This window comes from Serinus canaria, chromosome 1 (genome assembly GCF_022539315.1).
Source record: "Serinus canaria isolate serCan28SL12 chromosome 1, serCan2020, whole genome shotgun sequence".
NCBI classification, from domain to species: Eukaryota; Metazoa; Chordata; class Aves; order Passeriformes; family Fringillidae; genus Serinus; species Serinus canaria.
In genome coordinates, this window is record NC_066313.1 from 80592432 (window position 1) to 80614827 (window position 22396).

The 22396-nt window shown below is 37.9% G+C and overlaps 1 protein-coding gene across 1 annotated transcript; it reads left to right on the plus strand.

Moving 5' to 3' along the window:
- Positions 1-3724: 3724 nt before the first annotated feature.
- On the plus strand, positions 3725-20665 carry CRLF2 (cytokine receptor like factor 2). The gene is made up of 8 exons (XM_018908821.3): positions 3725-3826; positions 10546-10657; positions 11249-11421; positions 12960-13099; positions 13782-13944; positions 15963-16077; positions 17118-17202; positions 18355-20665. Exons 1-8 carry the CDS (start codon positions 3751-3753, stop codon positions 18625-18627), a joined length of 1137 nt encoding a protein of 378 aa, XP_018764366.2. The 5' UTR covers positions 3725-3750; the 3' UTR covers positions 18628-20665.
- The last annotated feature ends 1731 nt before the right edge of the window (positions 20666-22396 follow it).

A 22396-nucleotide genomic window follows, 5' to 3' on the forward strand; every position in this document is an offset into this window, starting at 1 on the left:
GCCTTAAATACCAGACTATAATTTCTGGTGGGCCCTAAAGTGATCAGGCAGTTAAACTCGATGGTCATTCTAACTATGTAGGTCCCTTCCAACTAAAATATTCTATTCTATTCTATTCTATTCTATTCTATTCTATTCTATTCTATTCTATTCTATTCTATTCTATTCTATTCTATTCTATTCTATTCTATTCTATTCTATTCTATTCTATTCTGGTGTATTTTTAAAGACTACTTTTTTTAGTTATTGATGGAACATTTTTGTTGATACATTTTTCTGTAATGACCAAACATGCTTACCCTTTTAGGTAAGGGTTTGAAACTTATATGGGAGCAGTTAATGTCAGTACCAGATATCAACAAAGAGAAGAACTTCCAATGTGTAGACAAAGGCCCTGCACAGCATGAGATTCATTCAGCAACAGGTCTTTCTTCCTTAGCCCTCCTTTTAGTGTTTATGCACTTGTGGATCTTTTCTTGTTGCCTTTCACATCCCTTAAGAGATTCAACTCCATGCTGGCCTTGACTTCTCTAACCCTGTCCCTGAAAGATCAACCAGATTCCACCTCTTGTGTGTAGAATCCATTTCTGGTCTGATTTTAGGTAGGAACTCCTTGCTCATCCATGCAGTCCACCTGCCACCTCCGCTTGGTTTTTCCTCTCACTTCTTTCCTGTCATTCATAAAAAAGACCAGGAAAGGCCAAGCCATGATGATACAGGGACAGACCACCAAGTGGCACTTTTTAAAGTGATTGTATAAGAGTGTGAATTTTTAAAATTTGAAGATTGCTCCCCTAGGCTTTTCCCATGGGCAGAAGATGAGTCCAAAGTGTTCAGCAGAGACCTTTACACATGCACTTTGCAGCCTATTAAGACAGGGAATCAGGTTCTCCTGTCACAACAATGGGCTGCACTGTCTCAAGTTGACTAAACTGATTTGTCATGGAGTGATGAGACTCACTATTTCATATAAATGGTTCACTGTTCCCTTAATCCTATTTACTCAAAGCACACTGAAATCACATCCTGTTACTGCTAAAAAATGAAAAGGGGTTATTTCTGCAGAAAGAGATAATCTTGCTGTTTTTCAGGGCTTTACATGGGGTCTGTAAGCAAGGCCATGAATAAGTAAGTAAAAATAAATGAAAATTACTCAGACACTATTGATTGCTTTCTCTCTAAGTGAAGAAAAAACTAAACTGGAACAATTTTCTTTGCTGAACTATGTGGTGATCCAAGACTCATTTAACGTCACCAATGAAATTATAGAAAGGGGAATAAAAAGAGAGGAAGGAAACTGATGAAAATTAGCAAGGGTGCTGGAAGTTGCAGCTGGCAAGTGCAGCTACCCAAGAGCTGCTGCTGTGCGTAGGTGAGCTGGCAGAGGGCCAAGATCTGTTTGTGCAGTTTGATCCAAAATGAAATATGAAGTCAAAGGGCTTCTTTTAATTTGCTTGCATTACTTGTAATGTTCTCATCCTCTGTGTGTCTTGATAAGAATTTTCTCTTCCAGCAGTCCTCATCAGAAGCCTTGGCTGCTACTTTTCATCTCACCTTCACCATTTGCTTTCCCTATGCCTGCATGAAGTTGCAGGATGAATCTTGTTTTCTCAGTCCAAGCAATCCAACACTGCACTGTGTGTGAGCCCTGAAGAGGGGCCACGTTGTGAGAACTCTCTGTCCTGGTCCTCTTGAGAGCAGTGACCCAGAGGACATGGGCAAGTAATCAAGCACACTCCTGCAGGCAGGGAAAAAAGTCCTCTGGGAGAACAGATCCTATGGTATCACTCACAGCTGTTCAGCTCACAGGCTAGGATCATGAAAAAAGTCAAATCAGGTAATCAGAGCTGGTTTCCAGTAAACAGAACCTAAGGTAGGTGGTTGGGCCAGTATCTGCCAGCATGGGAGGGAGGTGGGAGGTGCCAAAGCCCTACATCTCTCTAGTGCCAAATCTGATATTTCTCTCAGCAGTAGCAAAAATAGCTCAACAGTGCATCAGCTTAAGGCAAACAGTTTGTTTGACCTAGATGTCATTTTTATTCTGCAGGAGCTCAGCCATAGATTTGGGTTCTAAAGTAGTAAAAAGAGAGATTTTTGGCTAATTTTTGTTTAACCTCAGTATATGTAAAAGAAGACTGGTGGGAGGGATAATTACTTGTGGTACCAACATTCATGGTGTAAGGAAAAGGTGAGTGAAGATATGGTTGGTGCTTGAGAATTAGACATTGTTTTAGATGTTATGTCTCAAAATCAAAATAATTATAATCCAGGAGGTATTTTAGATATCTTTCCTTTGTTGTCTTCCTCTATCCCTTCCCTCCTAACAATGAACTACCTTAGGAGCTCTGAAGCCCAGTGTATTTTACCTGTGTGAAAAGCAGAAAGGGACACATTTGGCTCCATCACACTCACATGTTCTCTAAGGACAGATAAGACTCATATTTTAAAAGAAAAATGTGGTTTTAACCCAAAGGGGGACATGTGGGGGGTCTCCATGTCCCGAGGAACTGGAGGATTTTGGACCTTTGCTTTGTTTATCTCACTGACTTTTGCAATGCTGACAGTGGAACCCATGAGTGGTATTAGCTTTCCATTAACTATCACCTGCGACCTAGTTTAGTATTTGACGTTTGTGTTGCTTGTTACTTTAGTTCCAGGAATTAATGACTCCCTGGAGGAACTTGATCAAAGCAGGGACCAGACAGTTAACATAATACTGTATATATGTCAGAGAGTTGTGCTGGAGTTTCCAAGAATTACTGAGATTTGAGTGGGTATTTTTGGGACATGCAGATTTTGATGATATGGCTAAGCTGAAAAAGGTCTCACTGGACAAACAGATCTGTTAGGACTGTGAACATTTTAGGTAGAGGTCTAAGAGGAGTGAAAACAACCAAAAAAAACCAAATCATGGCAGCACTTCTGGGTGTATTCCCAGCCATCCATACCAGGCATGCCAGACAAGCTCCTACTCTTGAGAAATTTGCAGCAAAATGTAGTTCAGGGGTCTTGGGCAGCATGGTGTGTGTGCCCAGGGCACTTCACACGCACCAGGACTGACTTGATCATCTGCTCAAGAGAGCCCCTGTGTGAGAAGGAGGTTACTGCACAATTCCTGATGTCTGTCAGTTTCTGAAGGCACGGTGCCAAGATGGAGCCAGGCTATTCTTGGGGTGACAAGCACTAGGACAAGAGGCAGAAACTGATGCACAGAAAATTCCACCTGAATGTGAGGAAGAACTTTACTGTGCATGTGACTGCACACTGGAACAGATGGTCCAGAAAGGGTGTTGAGTCTCTCTCACTAGAGATACTCAAGAACTACCTGAGCACAATCCTGTGCCATGTGCTCTGGAATGAGCCTGCCTGAGCAGGGAGATTAGACCAGATAACCCACTGCAGTCCTTTCCAACCTTGCCTGCTCTGTGCCTCTGTGATTGATCCTGTGATACTATGTGGTCCCACCCCAGCACAGCTGCCTCGTCCTGGTTTGCATCAGGGCTAAGGTCTCCTCTGACTGATACAGCTGTGAGAAGATAAAGCTGGGAAAAAGAGATACTCATATTCTGATTATATTTTTTTTCATTGTATGAAGAAGGCCCTGCACTTCTGATTTGTTTGTAGCTATAGATAAGCCATTTTTTATTTCCTGTTGTCATTTCCTCGACTTCCCTCCAGCATCTGGTATAAAGTGATCAAATAGTAAATCCAGAGATTATGATTACTCATCTCTTCACAGTCATTCCAACCATGAGACTCATCTTTCAAGCATATTCAATGATCTTCATAGTAGGCAACATGGTGGCTTCTCAGTCACAATCATCTGGTAAGTTCAAATCCCCATATATTTATTTAGAAATTGATATATCACCTGTGTATATTTCTGTGTATATTTTACCTCATGTGTTATAATATTCAGTGCTTTTCTTTGATTAGAAGATTGAACCAAACAGAAATTAATACCCAGCAGAAATGAAAGCGGTCTTCCAAAAAAACAAAATATAACAGGTTTCTGTGAAAGTTTTCTAACAGAGTAGATTGCAGCCAAGAAAGACTAGCCTTCAATGAACAAAGAAGGATAAAACACATTCAAGGTAAGACTTCTGCACTTAGTACTCTGAAAGAATGAACACTATGGGAAAAAATCAGCAATATTTTGCTCCTGAGAAAGCATCAAGATAAAAATACTATTAAACAGCAAAACTATTAAAGACCAGTTGTTTGGCTACCTAAGAACATCTCTGTCTTAGGTAATTGTCTGCAATGCCATTACTTATAGCTTGTCAAAGATAAATGCATTATTAGAGAAATCAAACATAAAGCTCAACACCTGCATCAAAAATCTAATCTTCACTCTTGTTAATTTCCCACTAGTTCCCTGTCATTCATTTTATAAGGAAAAATAAATTCTTTAATAATGATCTCATGCTATCAACCTATATCTCTCTGTCCTTCCATACATGTGGTAAATAAATACCTTTTCTGGCAATGCTGCACCACCTGATTCCCCAGGGTTAATTGTCCCTGTGAGTCACTGGCTGTCCTCTGAGGGAAGGTGACTTCTCTGCCCTGAGATGGCAATCACCTATAGCCAGGCAGTGATGATGGCATGCCTTTGTAGAACAAAATTTGACAATTAGAGCCGTGGTGACTATTTTATGCAGTGTCGTGATGCCTGGCAATGGTCAGCGATCTGAGAAAAACCCCAAAGCACTCAATTGGTGGATTTTAAGAATTATGCTGTAAGAATTATACCTCATCTCAAAATATCTATAAAAAACTTTCACTTGCTGGCTTTTTTCCTCTTCTTGAAAGTTTTGCTGTTTGTTCTCTGTCCTATGCGTTCAATTCAGCAGCCTTGTGCTCAAATGGCAATTTTGCCTACATTTGTTCCTATCAAAAAAATAAAACTGTCCTTCATCAATCAGTAGTATTAAGGGTAAATAAAGACTATAGGTTCAGATCTGGGTCTTGTTCTCCAGTAGTTTCTGTACAGTGTACTGCAATATGTGGAAGTTCAACATGTGGTTACTTATCAGGTTTCATCAGTGTAAGGAAATCAAAAGTGGTTTTTCTTCTTTGTTATGCATCAATGAGGTTGCAACTGTTCCAGTACATGCATGTTTCATTCTGTTATCTTTGAAGACTGATATTCTGCCTCTCCCTTTCTTTTTTAAAATTTGTTCCATGACATTTAGCCTTTTTACATGTTCCCTTTCAGTAGTATCTTTTCCCAGTAATAAACTTTGAAAAATAGAGAGGAGGTGGAATGTACTTGCTCATATTCTTTCTCATGGTTATATTTGCATAATTTTTTGCTCAAGGAAATGTTGGGGTTTTTTTCCCCTGTAGAACTACTTTCTCCACACACCATAATGGTATTTTCCATGCTTTTCTGTCCTGAGAAGAATTAGGTGGCCAGCAGGGCCTGTGATGTTCGAGTCTTGTGCGGCACTTGTCCCAGTCCCTGTCTGGTTTTATGGAAGGTGTAGGCTTGGATATTTCTCTCTGAAGCTCTTGCTCCAGGGCACTGGTATGTATCCTGCAGCACTGCAGAATGCTGCACACCTAGGTAGACCAGCAGGTCATCCTCAGACAGAAAGTTGTGCCACCTCTTTTAGCCCAGGACTGCCTGTTCATAACATTTTTGCCCTTTTCATCTACCCATTATTACAATAGAAAGAATAATTATGAATGTGTTGCTTTGGTGTATTGTATGCCTCCAGAGTCACAATTAGAAGAAGGCTTTAAATATTTGCAATTACTGTGGGAGAGCTGACACATCAGCTGAGAATAATCTATGATGTCGCAGCTGAATTCAAAAATATTCCGTCATAAATAAAGGGAGATAAATGGTCCCCTCCATTCTCTTTCCACTAACAGAAGATACAAATGATTCTGCCTGCTGAAGTATAGGTGTATACTTGCTTAAAACCAAACACCTTTTCAGTTAATGGCAAGGGAAACACCATCAAAAAGAAAAAATTATATTACAGATAAACTGTATATATCCTCAGAGGATTTGATGTCAATTTATGCTAAACTTTAAAGAAACTCACTTAGGTTATGCATACCTCCATGTTGAAATTTAAATTATGCAAAATATACATGTTATAATTTGAAAAGATACATGCAAATACCTGCTGTACATTTACAAAATGTACAACTCAAATTCAAAAAGGCTTCACAACTCATGAAATTAGGAAGCACAGAAGAAAATTTCTCCGACTAGAGCTCTAAAAACAAAATCTGTGATGATAAAAGATTCTGTCCTACATACCTAATTAATTATGTTGAAACTGATTTCCTATGAATTTTTTTAAAATTGGAGCACAGGAAAGAATATGTATGTATCACCAGATGGTTTACTATCATTTCTATTCCATTTCAATTAACTTTCTACTTCTTGTTAAATAATTTAATAATGTACTGCCTTCCTTTTTAGTACACAAATAGCTGCAGTGATTAGAGCTTATACTTTTATTTTTTAATCCCAGCATTTTAATTCATAATATATAGGAATATTTTGCAGAAAAAGATTCTGATTTAGATATATTTATTTATGTTGTTAAGTTCATACAATCTGACCAATACTGCTGAAGTCAACTACTCAGAGTTAGGTCCATGAATAAATCACTGCAGGACTGGAGTCAAACTGATATTCTTTGCCATGCAAAAAATGTTCATCACCAAACTCAAGATTTAGTCTTCACCTCTGAATTGCAGCCTCTAGTAACTAGTGCAGAGTTATAATACATTTGAAAAGATAGAGAATAAAGTGTGTTGTTTAAGGTTCAGAATTAATTGGTGGGTTTTTTTGCCTTCCAACAGGCAATTCAGAACAAATATTTATTTTTAGTTAGTGTTCACCTTGTATTGTGTGGAAATGCCATGGGATTCCTCTGGTTTCCTTACTAGTATCCATCTCTAGAGCCAGCCATGCCTCAAATAACCCACTGGGTGTATGAAGAGATCAAACTCCCTCTTGAAAGAATGCTATGGGATTCAGGGCTTTACTGCTGGTGTCCTTTTCCCCTTGGTATTGAGGGAAAATGTGGAACCCTGAAAAAGGATTCCAACAATTGACCTGCACAGAGGGGGAAGGGTGGCTCACAACTTTACCAGATCTTTACTTCTCTGCTGGCAGGATGTAGGATATATAGTCACATGTTCCAGGAGATTCCTAAGCATAGATCACCTATTTGAGAGGCAAAATCAGTCTAAATTTTGTCACCATAGTAATTGTCAGATGCATTAAAAAAAAATTGGATGAACAATTTCTGTGTGCTCCCTCTCACAATTAATTAATCAGTGCTATCCCTCTTAATTCTAACAATTTCCCCATAAAAATAATTTGCAAAGAAAAAGGAAACAAAAAAAAGTTATTTATACTGTCCAGTAAGATAAAATGAATTTAGAAAGTATAAGCATTATAATATTGTTTAAGAATTGCAAACTTGGAGGGGTAAAACTCATAGCATTGCAGTTTTTTTTCTATTTGAAAATTTATTTCTATATATGAAACAAACTTTTCCTCTCCTTGCCTCTGTTACAGTGTTCTGTATTTGTGTTATAAACTCCTTTCCCCCTCTTTCTTCTTTTTTTCTGTACCTGCACAGCCCTTGTGACCAAATTGACTGAACACCTCAGATCAATTGAGATGGAAAGAGTCTTTCTATAAGGGACATCTAGTGACAGGACAAGGGGTGATGGCCTTAAAATGAAAGAGACTGGATTTAGGTTAGATGTTAGAAAAATGTTCTTTACTGTCAGGGTGGTGAGGCACTGGAACAGGTTGCACAGAGAAGCTGTGGGTGTCCCATCCCTGGAACTGTTCAAGGCCAGGTTGGATGGAGCTCTGAGCAGCCTGGTCTAGTGGAAGATTCAAAGAACATTTTGCTTTCTGTCATTCTGCCCAAATATTGTACACATAGAAACAGCACCAGAAATTAATTTTGAAATTAATTACCCTTGAAAATATGTAATTAAGAAAGCAAGTACTCTTCCTGTTCTTATTTTCATAATTGAATCATGATTATTAGCAGTTCTTTCTCAAAGTGAAAATACAGGCAACCAGACTAATTATCTAAAAGTAGAAAGTGTATATTTTGTAACTTCTAAGGGGAATGGAAAGGATTCATTATATAGTCATAAAATTTATCTCAGGACACTACAATATTCTCTATTCTAACATATACAGGCTTTTTCACTATGTCAATTTTATTTAAGGATGGAGAAAATACACTTAATACACATTAAATATACATTAAGCTAGTTTTATAGAAAATCAAAGTCCAAAAAGTAAAGGATTTCAGTTACATTACATACTGCACAGCAGAACCATAAAAATTAAAATGTGTTAGTACAATCACAGACCAAGAATCCACTGTTAGGCACTTTGCCTGCATATTTCTTAGTGCCTTTAGTAAAAGACGATCATCCCTTAGACCTACAGAAGGGAATTACAAAGAGCTTGAAGTCTTCTGTAAAATGAGTCGCGTAGGTACTTTGTTTCAAGAGAGGTAGAACTGGCCGGATAAACTCCATTTTATTACACCTTTTAAGGTTTTTCACTTCTGGTTTTGCTTCAGCATGTAAACAAGATTTTCTGTTTGAGAAAACAATACAAAACAAACTTGCAGGCAGTAGGTAAGAGATGGATGAGGTAGTTTCAAGTCCTTTTCTTGAATAAGAGCAGAATCTTTTTTCCGCAGCTCCACGAGTCACACAGCAGAAACCTGAAGGTACATCTACCCAGCATGTCCTGAATTTTTGCCATAACTGTCTAGAATGGTTTTGACAAGACAATGTGTTACAATACAAATACACCTCCACAAAAATGTTAAAACTCTAATTAGAGTAGTCATAAAGAACCCAGACACAGATAAAGGCAGGCAAAAAGGCAAAATGAACCCATGTCTCACATTCTTTGTGTTGATTACAGAGCAAAAGATAGCAACCGTGAGAATAGTTATTCTTGATTCCCATGAAATAATCAGAATGACTGGATATGATGAAAAACCCATAAGAAATATTTTAAAATTTTAAACCCCTTCAAAAGTCCAGAGGAGCATAAAATGTACCCAGCAATCAAAGCTAAAATCCTATATTTTCTTTCTAGACAGGAATATTGCAGCAAATAATTTTAGTGGTAGACACTTCACAGCTGGAGAAGTCTGAAAATTTTACCTTCACGTTGTTTCTCGATGATAAGTTTTCTTCCTCTTTATTCACTCAAGTAAACACAATTTCACATCAATTCTATAGAATGCAAAATAAAAAATTTTTGACATAGAATGGATTTCTAATCCTTGTGCCTTCTTAATTTCTCCATTTCTTCAATGTCAGGTTTATCTTCAGTCTGATTGTGGAATCCTGTGTCCCTAGCAAGAGCAGCAACAAGGAGGTGATGAGAGAGGAAATAATATCTGCAGTCATTAAATGATTGTGCCTGTATTTAAGGTGGAACGGGCCATAGATCCCACATGCAATACATTTACTTGTGCTGATCTGCTCTGTGTTCCTGTGGGTCTTGACTGGTCTGCATTTCTGGTGTTAGTTCCTGGTTTCTTACAGCAAACATCTGACAGTTTACACAGATGTTCCCTACAGTGTTAGTTCCCAGATTTCTTCAGCAGGCATTTTGGGGAAAGTTGTCCTGAAGGTGTACGCCTCATGCAGAGCATGAACGTGACCCAGTCTACCCTTTTTGGTCCTGGGACCATGTGGCTAAGTGTCTCTCTCGCTGTGCATGCCCTCATTTAATTATTTTGAAATTCTAATTTCAACCTCTCTAAGTTGTTTTACTCAATTTCCTTGTATTTTGGATGTTCTTTTGTCTTATTTTATGATCATCTGAGCCTATTGTATACACCTCTTAGAAATATTGATTGTCTACCGTGGAAACCCTGAGCACTGGGAATATTTCTCTGTCTGCTCTGAGGTGCCCTGACCCCCAGGGGAGCACTGATTTTGACCCTCATTCATGGAGAAAGTTTCCTAGACTTCAAGATAGACTAGAATCCACAAAAGTGTGAAATAGATTATAGAGAGTAGTGTAGGTGTATCACTTGGTCAGAAATCTAGGTTTTGGGATTTTTAGCATGTTGTGGATGGATGCAAGACGGAGGGCACAGGGTGTCATCCTGGGTTTCTTCTCCATGCTTCTTCTTCCTTCTTATTCATGGGTTTGGGTGGCATTTTGTAATTGGGCAGAAAAGTCCCCACTGGGGGCTCTTTGGGATCAGTTATTGGGTTAAAAGGGAAAATAATCTAGGTGTCAGTTCTTCATTGGATAGTTTAGTCTTAAAAGACCTTGTAACAAGAGATTGTGAGCCATTTTGTGTCTTGTAATGAAAAGCTGCCAAACTCACAGCAGTGAAGACTGTTTTACTGATAAGAAATAATAAACACCTGATTCCAAACATGAACTACGATCTCACGTGCCTTCAATCCAGACCCAGAGACACTGACAGCCTACTAATGTCCAGGGATGCTTTTAAAACTCACTCCTGAAATCATATTCTCCATAAATGTCCTGAGCAGGCGGGGAAGATGCCATCAACACCACAATAATCAACTTCAATAATGAGAAGATGCAGATCACATGGGCAGCAAGAGAGCTTTTTCCCAAGGAGAATGTGTCATTTTTTTACATGTGAGTATTGCCATTCCTCTCTTGTTAAAGGATTTACTTAAGGAGAATGAAATATCCAAGTCCATTTGAGTCTTCTGTGAACAAGAAATGCTTTTAACATTTCTTGATATCCAGCATGAAACCTATTTATATTCACAACCTACAGAAGTGTACAAATCAATAAACCTGGTGAGTAATCAGTCACAACAGACATGATATGAAAGATTTGTCCCTCTTCTGTCATTGTCCCTGTTATGTGCATTACTGATGCTAATCACACCATCAAAAATGTTTTTTCCACATGTGTATATATTTTCCTTATTAACTGAGATCATTAATGACTAACAGAAGTGTAATATTTATTAGAAAACAACAGCATGAACAAAACTTGATCATTTCACGCTGTATCCAAACCCAGGGCTGGAAATTAGGTGAAGTTTGGGTGATGAATTCCCTCACAACACTATGAAATTTGTCACTTCAATAAAAACCATGCTCAGACTTTCCTCAGTGTAGCATTTGGAAAAAAAAAGAAAAAAGCAAGCATTTAAAAATTTCATTAACTTGTGCTAATTTTTAAGTTTCCCTTTACCAATATTATTTCATTTACAGGTTTGGTGAAGGCAAGAACAAAGTTTGGAAGCCATGTACCACCTATTTATTAGATCAAGATTATAATTCTGGATGTCTTTTTAAGACAGAAGGACCTACCCTTACCATTTCTATCAGGAACAGCAATGGAAGTGATGAGCTTTTCTCTAAAAATCTAAAAGCTGATTTTTACAGTAAGTATGAAAAATCATGACTACTTTGGCAGATTTTCCAGTTCTCTAAGTTTGAGAAGAAATCTCTTATATGGGATATAAAATGTTATTAGTGTGCATGTCAAAACGAAACTACAGTTTTTTCATGCTGGTTTGTGTTCCTTGCTGTAGTTACATAGGCTTGTGTGCAGCTGCAGTTAAGTGAGATAACACAGGACAGTCAGCCTTGTCCCAAATTACAATTTCAAAATCCAAAGGAAAACACTAAAAATATATATATGGGGGTTGTTTGTCTAGTGCAGGCCTGCTGAACAAGAAAATGAATCGTTTTTTGTCTTAGTGCTGACTGTGTGATATTTCTCATACTTTCAACTTTCATTCTTTTGCCATTTTTCATGCGATGCCAGGCAGCAACCTGCTTCTTGTCAAAGATGCTGTCACAAAACCATCAATGATGCCAATAGAAATTAGCTGAGTGGCTATGGTACAGTCTGGCAGAGTAAAAAGGACATCCTACTACTAGTAGAGAGAAGATGTTCCTGTCCTTATTAAATCTTTACTGTCTGCAAATACATATTTAACATCTAGCATGACATAAATTTAGAAAAAACTTCTGGAATTTTGCATACCTATGTCATTCAAAGTGATTTTCTTTTTCCTAATGGAAATCACACAGAATATATACAATGGAGAATTATCTGAAAAGAAATATATATTCCAAACTTATTAATAATGTTTTAGCAAAAGGGATTAAACACCAATCTGTCAAGGCATCAAACTTTGAGAATGCTTTTATATCTCTTAATTTTACCAATATCTGTTTAATTATGGAAAACTGCAGCCTGATCCTCAAATTTTCACTATTAAACACCCACAGACAACAAAATTAATTTCAAAAAGGTTAGGTAACAAAGGACAGATATCAAGGATCAGACTGAAGCCTTTAAATTAGGAAGGCAGAGTTTTCATAATACAAGGAGGCAACTAGAAGGATTGAGAAAGCAGGAAGCTCTCCTTTCACCCCTGTATTTCTCACTGCTGAAGACTTACCTGCTGCATAGGACAAACCATGGAGTTGTCTTCAGACCCTCTGGAAACAGCGAGGGGCTGATTTGGTTTGCATAGAAAGGAACCCAGGGCTTTTGTAGATGCCCCACCATAGCCCACATAGCCTCCAGCAGCTGCAAAATTCTGTCTTGGAGGTTCTATGGTACTGAATTTGTCACTTCATTTCCCATGAGGAAGCTTGTTTCTTTGTCTGGATTGCAAGGAGTGTGAGGAGACAGAAGTCCTTTCATTAAGTAGCTTCAATAGATTCCTGACATGACACAGTTACTGCCTTTGGATGTGGTGCCTCAAATGGTGAAAAGTGTGATGGTCTCAAGCTCCATTCTGATGTTTAATAGAGAGGTCAGCTGCAAAAGCAAAACCTCCAAGAAGAAAGTTCATCTTCTTCTCTTACTACTCAGTGAAATATTGAGCCAAGGAAGGGAAAAATTATTTTATCTGTAAAGTGCATTTTAGGGTGTTATAGAAAAATTTGTTTCTCTTCTTCTCAGTAAAGCCCAGTCCACCAGAAAATGTGACCTTCTTCTGGAAAGAGGACACTGTTACTGTAAGCTGTAATAAACCAGAGAGAAATGCATGGTGCTTGAGACTTGAGCTTCAGTACAAAAGCAAGTTTGACAAAGAGTGGCAAGTGAGTTGTATGTCACATTTTTAATTAACATTGAAAGTAGAAGATATCACATTTTTATTCAACACTAGAAGGAGTTGGAAGTAGCATATCCATGGAATATAAAATACGTTTGTTTCCAAATTTTATCCCATCATATATTTTCAAATATATCTGCTAGCAGAAAACATCTAGATTTTTAGAACCCTGGGTTTCTACCATGCCAGAAATAATTTATAAAGTTAAAGGCAGTTCCCACCCTAAGAGCTGAGGGCAATCTAAGGAAAAGCATACATTTAGAACTGAGGAGTTTGGAAAGATAGAAGCAGAAAACATATTAGGGAAAAGAAGAGAAACAACCAGAAAAACTAAAACATTATTTCACTAACTCAAACCTTTCCATTCTCCAATATAACTTGTAAATATTTAGTGGATTGCACTGTCTTTGTATATTGTAAATATGCAACTGAAATGTAGTGCAATGATTGTTAGGACCTTCAACTCAATACCACACAACAAGGAATGGATATGAATAGCCAAAAGCCAATAAAGAAACAGAATTCCTCAAAACTCAGAGAAGGTAACATTTGTTTCTGAGGTTTTGCATTGGCTTATTCCTTGTCCTAGTTGTGATCATGACTGAGTGCAGCATTTTGTAGCACTGTCTTGAAAACCAGAATTGGCAATGACAAACTTTCTTTCTCAGTCCAGAACTTCCAAGTGCTGCAGTATTGGAGAGCAAGGCTTCGATCCAAGGAAGTGCTACTCCCTCCGGGTCAGACTGAGGAGGCTGGTACCACACTGCAACGTGGTTAAATACAACAGTGACTGGGCAGCTGAGACATTTTGGATGAATGGCACGTTATTAGGTAACAACTAATACATATATATATATGTATATATAGTCTAAGTGCAAAAGAAGAAGAGGCAACTGCAAAAGAAGCTAAAGATATGCAGCATTTGAATGTTGCAGTTTTGTTCTCCATCTTGTGTTATCAAAGAAAGTTCAAGTGAATGTTTAATTGCACCTGTTTCATTTAACTCTATCCACTTTGCTCCTGATTGCCCCTGAAGCTACCAATTAATGTCATAATCAGTAAAGAGTGTTATTATTTGTGTTACGATAGCATTGAGGATCCCCCAGTGGCAATGATGTAATGCAGGAGGGCTCTGTGAGTGTGGGTGTTGAAGAGGGCTGCCCATATATGATATTTGGACACCAAATATGAACTCTAAGAAAATCCCTGATGTCCAATTTTTGAAGGCAGTTTGTTTTGCAAGTACATTCAGCTGAACTACAGGCCCACAGGTCACAGAAGTCTGATGCTCAAGGGTGCTGGATTGATCGAAAAGAGGGGAAAAAGAGATTGATGGGAAGCAAAGCCAGTATCAGCACTGCTTTCCTACCAGACAGTTGCATTTAACTGTGGGTGACTGACATTAATTAGATTGTCAATGTAAACAGTATTCCTACTGCTTATCAAAAACAAATCCCAAATTTTCTGTAGGGAAAAAAAAAAAAGACTGTACACCATACAAACACATTTATTTTACCTAAGCACAGACAGCCACTCACTAGACTTCACCAGAAGTCTATGAAGCCCTCAAATGTTCAGAGTAACAAGATCTGAGTTCTCTAAAATGCAATGGGCTATTAGCTCATTGAAGACAGCCTAGCTGGGATGAAATCCTGGGCCACAGGTAGCCTGTACACTCTTAGCCACAGAGCTGACCTACAGAGGAGCCTCTTCCACTCTGCAAACTGTGAGCCTGCAGGCATGTCCTCAGGTGTTGCTGGCAAATGCCCTTAGGAAACAAAGACAATGTCTTCCTCTGCACCTCTGAGAGCAGACAGCTCACTAGCCTTACCTGAACCATTTGATCAGAGGCTGTCAGCAGGTACCTGCAAGGAAGGACATCACAGAGGAGACAGTCTAAGTGGTCCAGACATTCTGTGTGGCCCTGGATCAGAAATTACATTGACACAGCTCCTTCACTGGGGCAGGCAGTTTTCTTGAGGACTTTAATGAGTTATTGACTCCAAATCTATAATCAGATGAAGCCGTGAAGCTTCAAGAAATTTCATAAGCTCTGAAGACCTCACTTATCAGGGGCAGGGGTCACAATTTTACTTGTGGTTTCCTGGCAGCTAAAGGAGGTGGAACAATTGCTTGGACAAGGAGGTGGAACAATTGGCTGGACAGTTGCTTCTGTATGAATAATCATGCAGGGTTTTTGCATTTCTGTGGAGACCAGAAGGCCAGTAGTAGGAGGCAAAGGTTTGAGGTGGCATTACAAAAGCTTCAGGAAGAGCACTGAGAATGCAAAAAAATGCACAAATTCATTAGTTTTATAAACTTGCATGTTAGGTGTTAGCCTGCTGCTAGTTACCTTCTGGGTATCAACTCCTGTGATTTTCTGGCTTCTTGTTTGCTGGGATAATTTGTTTGGGGTTTTTTGGGAGATAAGACATTTGTGCTACATGTAAACTTGCATTTGCAGCTTCAATGATTGTAAGTCGGTTTATGTAATACAGATCTTAGCAGAAGGTTGCTTTATCACTGTTCATACAATGTGATGAAGATGAGTAGAAATACTTGATTCATTCATAATGCAGCTACACTGCCTATAAGCCCCCTCTGTTGTCCTGTATCAGGTCAATTTAGATAAATGAAAGCACAATTTAATTTTGTTGCAAGGTTTGGAGAAGCAGAGATTTTCTTTTCAGTCTCAATTGAACAATTAAACTTGTCTTATTCGTCCTTAAAAACATTTCTGGTTTTTTTTTTTTCTTTTTTAAGAAAAGTCAATATTTTAGCATGATTAGGAAATTCTACAGTTAAAGCAAAAATTTTTTTTTACATACTCTTTTTGTGATTATTCTTAGATTCATGTGATGATGACATAACTCCTCAGTCAAAAACAGTAATTATTTTAAGTTGTTCCCTGGCAGTACTCTTAATGATGCTTATCCTCCTGATTCTTCTGTGTAAATGGCAGAGGTAAATATAGTTTTATTGGTTACTACTAAATAGCCATGTCATGAAAATTGAGCTGTCATTCTGGATGAAGCCTCTTGTGATGGAAATTCTTGTCAGGCAAATGAAGTCATGGTGAAGATGCAGAAGTCAGTAGCTTAATCACTGTTTGAGGAATAATAGATCCTGGCCTTCCAAACACCCAGGCCTTTAATTTGCAAAATGAACAATTCTGGTCAAAGACAATGTTTCAGGATAAAATTCTGTCTCTTCCACTTAATTTCTTCTCTTTTAAGGAGATTTAGCTAAATTCTGAGAAGCCAATTTTTCTAGCTACTTGTTCTGAAAGGACATTCTTTTGTTCAGTCTTCATCAATCAATCAAAATGTCTGTTGGCAGTAGGATAAAGTAAGCTTGAGTGCATTTAACTTTAATAAGACTATATCAATATTTAGATTGGCTGTTGAATAATACTGTTCATGTTTAGAATTTACAATTTAAAAAAACCCCAAATAACTACTAAACAACAAGCAAACCCACAAAGGCTGCAGATTTTGGCTTTTTTTGGTGGAAAAACGTGACAGAAATGACATATTTAAAGAAATGAAGGTTTTTGTGACTCTAATTGACCTTTTAGTTCATAAATTGAGTTTTTTCTCCTGCACTTCTATGGTTTGCATTTACATTTGTGTTCACTAACTCTGCCAATACAGCTGGTTGCTACACCATCTTCCCTGTCTAGGGGAAGGGAACCAGAGAATGCAAGCTCTGACTACTGCCTCGAGCAGACTGGCACATGATGAATAACTGGAAGTTTGTGCAAAGTCTGGATTTTTCTAGACTGGGATTGGGTTGAAAATTTATCAAAAAATTCTCTTAGCCTGATGATGTTATCAGACTGTTATAACTGCTTTTTGACTTTAGAACACATTCAAAAGAAATCAAGAACAGAGTACTGTAATGCAAAATATATTTGTGGGTACAAACTGTGCTGAAGGAGATTTTTGTATGAATAACTGTGCTATAACAAAACATTTATTTGTTTTTCTTTTTCCGTTTTGCAGGGTTCAGAGGTCAGTCCTGCCTGTTATACCAGACCCAAAATACCCATTTGCTGATCTCTTCAATGATCATAATGGAAACTTACAGGTAAAAATCACCTTAGCTGAGCTGTAAACTCCAAAACGTTGAGAATAATTTGAAGATAGCTACTGATCCTTGCTCTGCACAGACATTACTACAAGGAGTCTCTGACCCAAGATAAAAGCTCCCAAACCCTCCCCCTTGTGCAGCGCCACCAAGAGGATCCACGGAGCAAATGCTCATAAAATCAGTGCAATGCTGCTTTGGGACTGTGAAAAGACACTTGCTATAGAGACAGAGAAACTGCTGGAGAAAAATGACAGGGTGAAATGACATTGGGGTGTCTGCCCCTTGATCTTGTGCTTTGTGTTTGTGAAGTGCTGAACGTGTGAGTGCTGGCACAGTGATGGCACCCACAGCTCTGCAGGTGTCAGTCACAGGAGGGAACAGCCACTCTTAGCCATAGAGTCCCATGCTCACAAAACCTTTCATCATGGAATAGCTATCAAATGAATAGACTACAGTTTTTGGTTTTTTTTTCTTAATGCTTCTTATGAGTCACTGACGTCACATATGTGGTGTAGTTTTCTGTGTTAGTTGTACTAGTGTTTACCTTAATTGCTAGTAAGTTTCCTCTACAGGGGAGACAGGTCAAATATTTATGTTTTCAAATTTAATGGAATATCAAAAATCAGCAATAATTTTTCAGTGACAAGCTGAAAACTTTTTATATAAAAGAGAGCTTTAAACTCAAAGTGAACAAAAAAAATACAAATTCAAATTAGTACTGAAGGATTAATACAGATATGCTATGTTGCCTAAATCTTCATCTGAACTTTGTCCTAATTAAGATTAAGCCAGTGCTTGGGTCAAAGAAAGCATGAGTCTATCAAAGAGGGAGAACCAGATATTTTACACATCCAAGGTTTTCTAAGGGCCCTAATTATATACAAAAATGTATTTTATGTGATCTCAAGGATAAGAAGGACTTTGTGAGCAGTTCTGGAATCCTATCTGCTTTCCTGCCATTCTGTCTTTCTTCTGTCCTACTATTTTCTGTCCTGCTTCTCTACATTGCTTCAGTTTCATCTTCTCCATTGTGGCTTATCCTGGAAAGATGCCAATATGAAAGGAAAGTTCATAACTGGTATCTGTACAACCAGGTTTCTTTTGACAGATAGCTCATCTCTGCCGACATTAACATTTTAATTTTTCTAGGAATGGCTAGACAAAAATGACCATGTGGTGTTGCAAACCAAGCTGGAATATGAAGAACCAGAGTCCATCACTGAGGCAGAAAGCCAGCAAGAAGATGGGAAGAACAGTGACAAACAGGGGCCCTTGGAAAAAATCTTCACTTTTTCAGGAGCAGCTGAAAATAATGATGGCAAAGCAGCTGAGATTGCCTGCCTGATACCAGCACCCAACACTACACCTCCTTTTGCTGGCTTCCATATTATAATGAATGATGACATGTATGTGATGTTATAAAAGCTGCAGAAGGTGTTAGAAAAATCCATAAAAATCCTGATGAGTTTGGGAGAGTGACTGAATAGAAAAGGTCATCATGATAAGATTCATATCAAGACACTGGGCTGTGTTTTTAGATCTGTACTTTCCCAACTCTTGGGCAGACTCAAGTGTTTGAAACAAACTCCTTTATAGAGTCAGGATTTGTTCTTCTAACTGGGGTTTATCCCTAAGCCCCATTTTCCTTCAATGGACAGGAGAGCACAGGAGCTCCCCCAAAATATATGTCAGCAGAGCTGAGATTTAGTCCTGCTTATGGAGTGTGTAGAGCAGGGCAAACAACACCATTGCTCTTCCCAAATGAAAGAGAAAATAAAGAGGTTTTGCTGTGTCATTTAAAGAGATTTTTGTTGCCCAACTTTGCATTTCATGGCATGCCTTGAAGATTTTATAGAGAAGGAATAAGGAATAAGGCCCAGTTCTAAGAAGAGAAGAGCAAGGATGTACAGCATTGAACCACATTTTAGTCTGCAGATACTCCTGTGTAGGCAGCTTCCTCCAGAACAGCAGGGCATCAAGTGTTTCCTCAGAAGGTCATGTCCTCTGTGTCTAACAGTTTTTGAATAGTCAGCATCTCACAGCCTTTATTTTAGAAAGCTGAAGTTCATTTGGAACAGTATTTATGTTTAACTGAGTTTCATTTATTTCAAACTGGGGTTTAGTGCAATCAGCAGCTGTAGACACAAATTAGGACTTATTCATATTGCACATACTAGTCTCTTTTTTTACTTTAGAAAATGGGGAGTTTGGGGTTTTTTACCAAGTTTAAAAATAAGTTTAGAACAATATTTTAAAGTTTTCTAAACAGAGAATCTTTTAAAGTATGTTTAATTTCAAATTTAAAATGCAACATACTCAGCAATCAGACTTGACAAAAAAAATCTTGACAATTCTGAGTTTCTCCATATCACTTATGTTACATGCTATTTGAAAGCAAATTTTGCAAAAAAAATTAAGTTTTAAAAGTGTCTATCCTCTTGGTAGGATAGACAGATACAGTGTGATTATATGCTGAATTAGCTAGTTATTCACCTGCATATCAGTCAGTCATTAAATGGGTTTATCAGTTGACTAAGCCTTTCCAATCACATACTTTCATTATGCAAACATTCTAATTTAATGTGCAAACTGGAAATTGCACACTTCAGAAAATTACCGTGATTAGCATAATATTTTAATTCAGTTCTTTAAAAACTTCAATTCCAGATCTTTTCAAGAACAGTAAATAATAATATGGATCATCAAGTGTCAAGGTCTTTGTCTAGGTGTTTCAGTTTGTTCTACAAAGAAAAATACAGACATTTTCTGGCCAGTAAGTGGGAAACTTAATTGGAAGGACAGTCCAGCCACATTCCCCAAGATTTTTTTGACATTGTCACAGATTTGACTGTTCACTCACAAGATTAACATGCTAGCAAAGGATTTCCCATTATCCTGAAAACAATTTTGCCTTGTATGCAAGTTTGGGGGGTGCTTTTTGTACACTGCCCACTTCTGGAAATTTTTGTGAAAGGTAACAGTGAAAAGTTTCAGTAGCACTGTAAGAATGCATTGAATTTTAAGTGAATTCAAGCAGTGTAAAATTTGATGAGCAGAAACTATCTCAGCTCAGCTCTTTGTACATGATCTAAATTGTCATGCTTGCATTAGAACCAAAGAAGCTGTAGTGAATTACGACAGACAAGAACCTGCTCCAGTAATGATTCTATGAATCAAGAGAGAAGTAAAGCACAGAATATATTGTTTAGTTGCTTCCTTTTCAGCCCACATCATATGATTGCCTGCAAAGCTAGCTACTTCAATTAAACCACCTTCTGTTGCGTTACTACTTGTCTGGTTAAATTCAAAATGTTTTAGCACATTTTCCTGAAATTTTACTCTGCAAAAAAAAATAGAGGAGAACATCATGTTGAATTGTTCTGTTTCAGCAGCTGTCCTGAAATGTTGTAATCATGTAAGTTTTTAGTACAAGCTATATCTTGTATTGTGTTTTATAGATAGAAAGGGTTTTTTTGTGCATGTATGCAACCACACTTGCATTGTATATAACATATTAGAAATAAAAAAAATAAAATACCCACATATCTCAAATGTTTATTTTAAAAATGTTGCCTAAGAAGAAAATAAAACATAGGGAATTCTTTCCATTCAACAAAAGCTCCCTACCTCCATCCTAAAACAAAAAAAAAAAAAAAACCAAAAAAAACCAAACCAAACCAAAACAAAAAAAAAAAAAAGAAAAAAAAGAAAATCTTTCCAATCCTTACAAACTCTACTAGAATTGTCTACAGAGTGAGAAAACACACAATTTAAGGAACAGGAAAGATCTTGCCCCAGGAGGTGCTGATGAGGATTCTATCAAACACGGAAGAAGATTAACCATGCTCACTGTTAGAGGGTATTGGAGGCTTCCCTAATCACCCCTTGCCATCTGCCATTTTCCACCATTTTGCCATCACACATTTCATGGATGGTCACACAAATATGCACTCCATCTCTCAGAGCAGACTTCCACAAATTAGCAAATTAACCAGCCAGACAGGAAAAGGCCTGTTCAGTTTCCCACAGTGAAAAGAAGGGTGCACAGTAATGTTCACATCTTCATTCTTATTTATTCAAAACTTGTCATGTTCTTCAAAGGCAAGAGTCCCTCAGATGCTGTATCTTGTTCCCTCATTATATCCCAAAGGAAGGAAATGGGTTCATGTGGAAGTCCAGTCTAATTGAACAGTATTTCCTCAGCAATGGAACAAACATAATGTATATTTCTTCCTCGCACAATTTATGTGCTAGCTATAGCAGCACCAGGCCAATTTATATTGATAAATTTAATATCTCTATTGTTTGCTTTGTTCTTAATGTCTGATTTTCAGGGAGAGGAAGAATAGGAGGAAATAATGCTTTTGCTAAAACAAGTCACAGAACTTACTGAAGCCACTCTTCTACACTCCATTTTTTTTTGCCATTGTTTTTTAACAATTGTGCTTCTAAATTTATTTGGAAATATGCTTTGCTCAACTATCTAATGCATAATTTTGAGCAGAAAATGGTTGTTTCTTTTGCAATAAACCTAGAATCTTCTTAGAGTGTGTTTAACAAAGCTTTCAAAACTATTCATGGTTTATTTTAGTTTTCCCTTTTTGTGAAAAAAAGTGCAAACTGCAGAGATGAAACTGGAGGGTCATGTTAATTAAATGCTTGAAAGACTGGATTATATAACTTTTTTTTTATTTTTTAAAGCCACATGGGCCTAAACCTGTCAAAATACCAAGGGCAAGATGTCAGCATTTTCTGTGGGAAAAGAAGATATGACCCTAATTGACCTTTTGTCACTGCATATCTGAGTACAGATCTATCACTGACTAATCTAGTGGTTGAAACAGCAGTATCGTGCAACAAGAGAAGAAATGCAGTAATAACTCCTCCACTCCTGGAAATATCTTGTAACACTTATGAGCAAGCCTGCTGCATGGCTTGCTCCTGCCTGGTTTCTTGCTGGAAACTGCTGGCACAAGATTTTCTGGGTGGTAGGAAATAGCAGCTGTACACTCACCCTGAGTAACGATGAGTCCCTGCATGCATCCACACTTGCCATATTGCCAGCTGGAGAGGGGACCCAACAGATGTAACTTCTCAAGTTGCAGGTTTGGGGCTCCTCTCTCCTCCTTACTGGGGTGCATCAGGGCCAGGGGTGGAGGCAGAGGTAGAACTCATCTTCCCTTCATGCCCC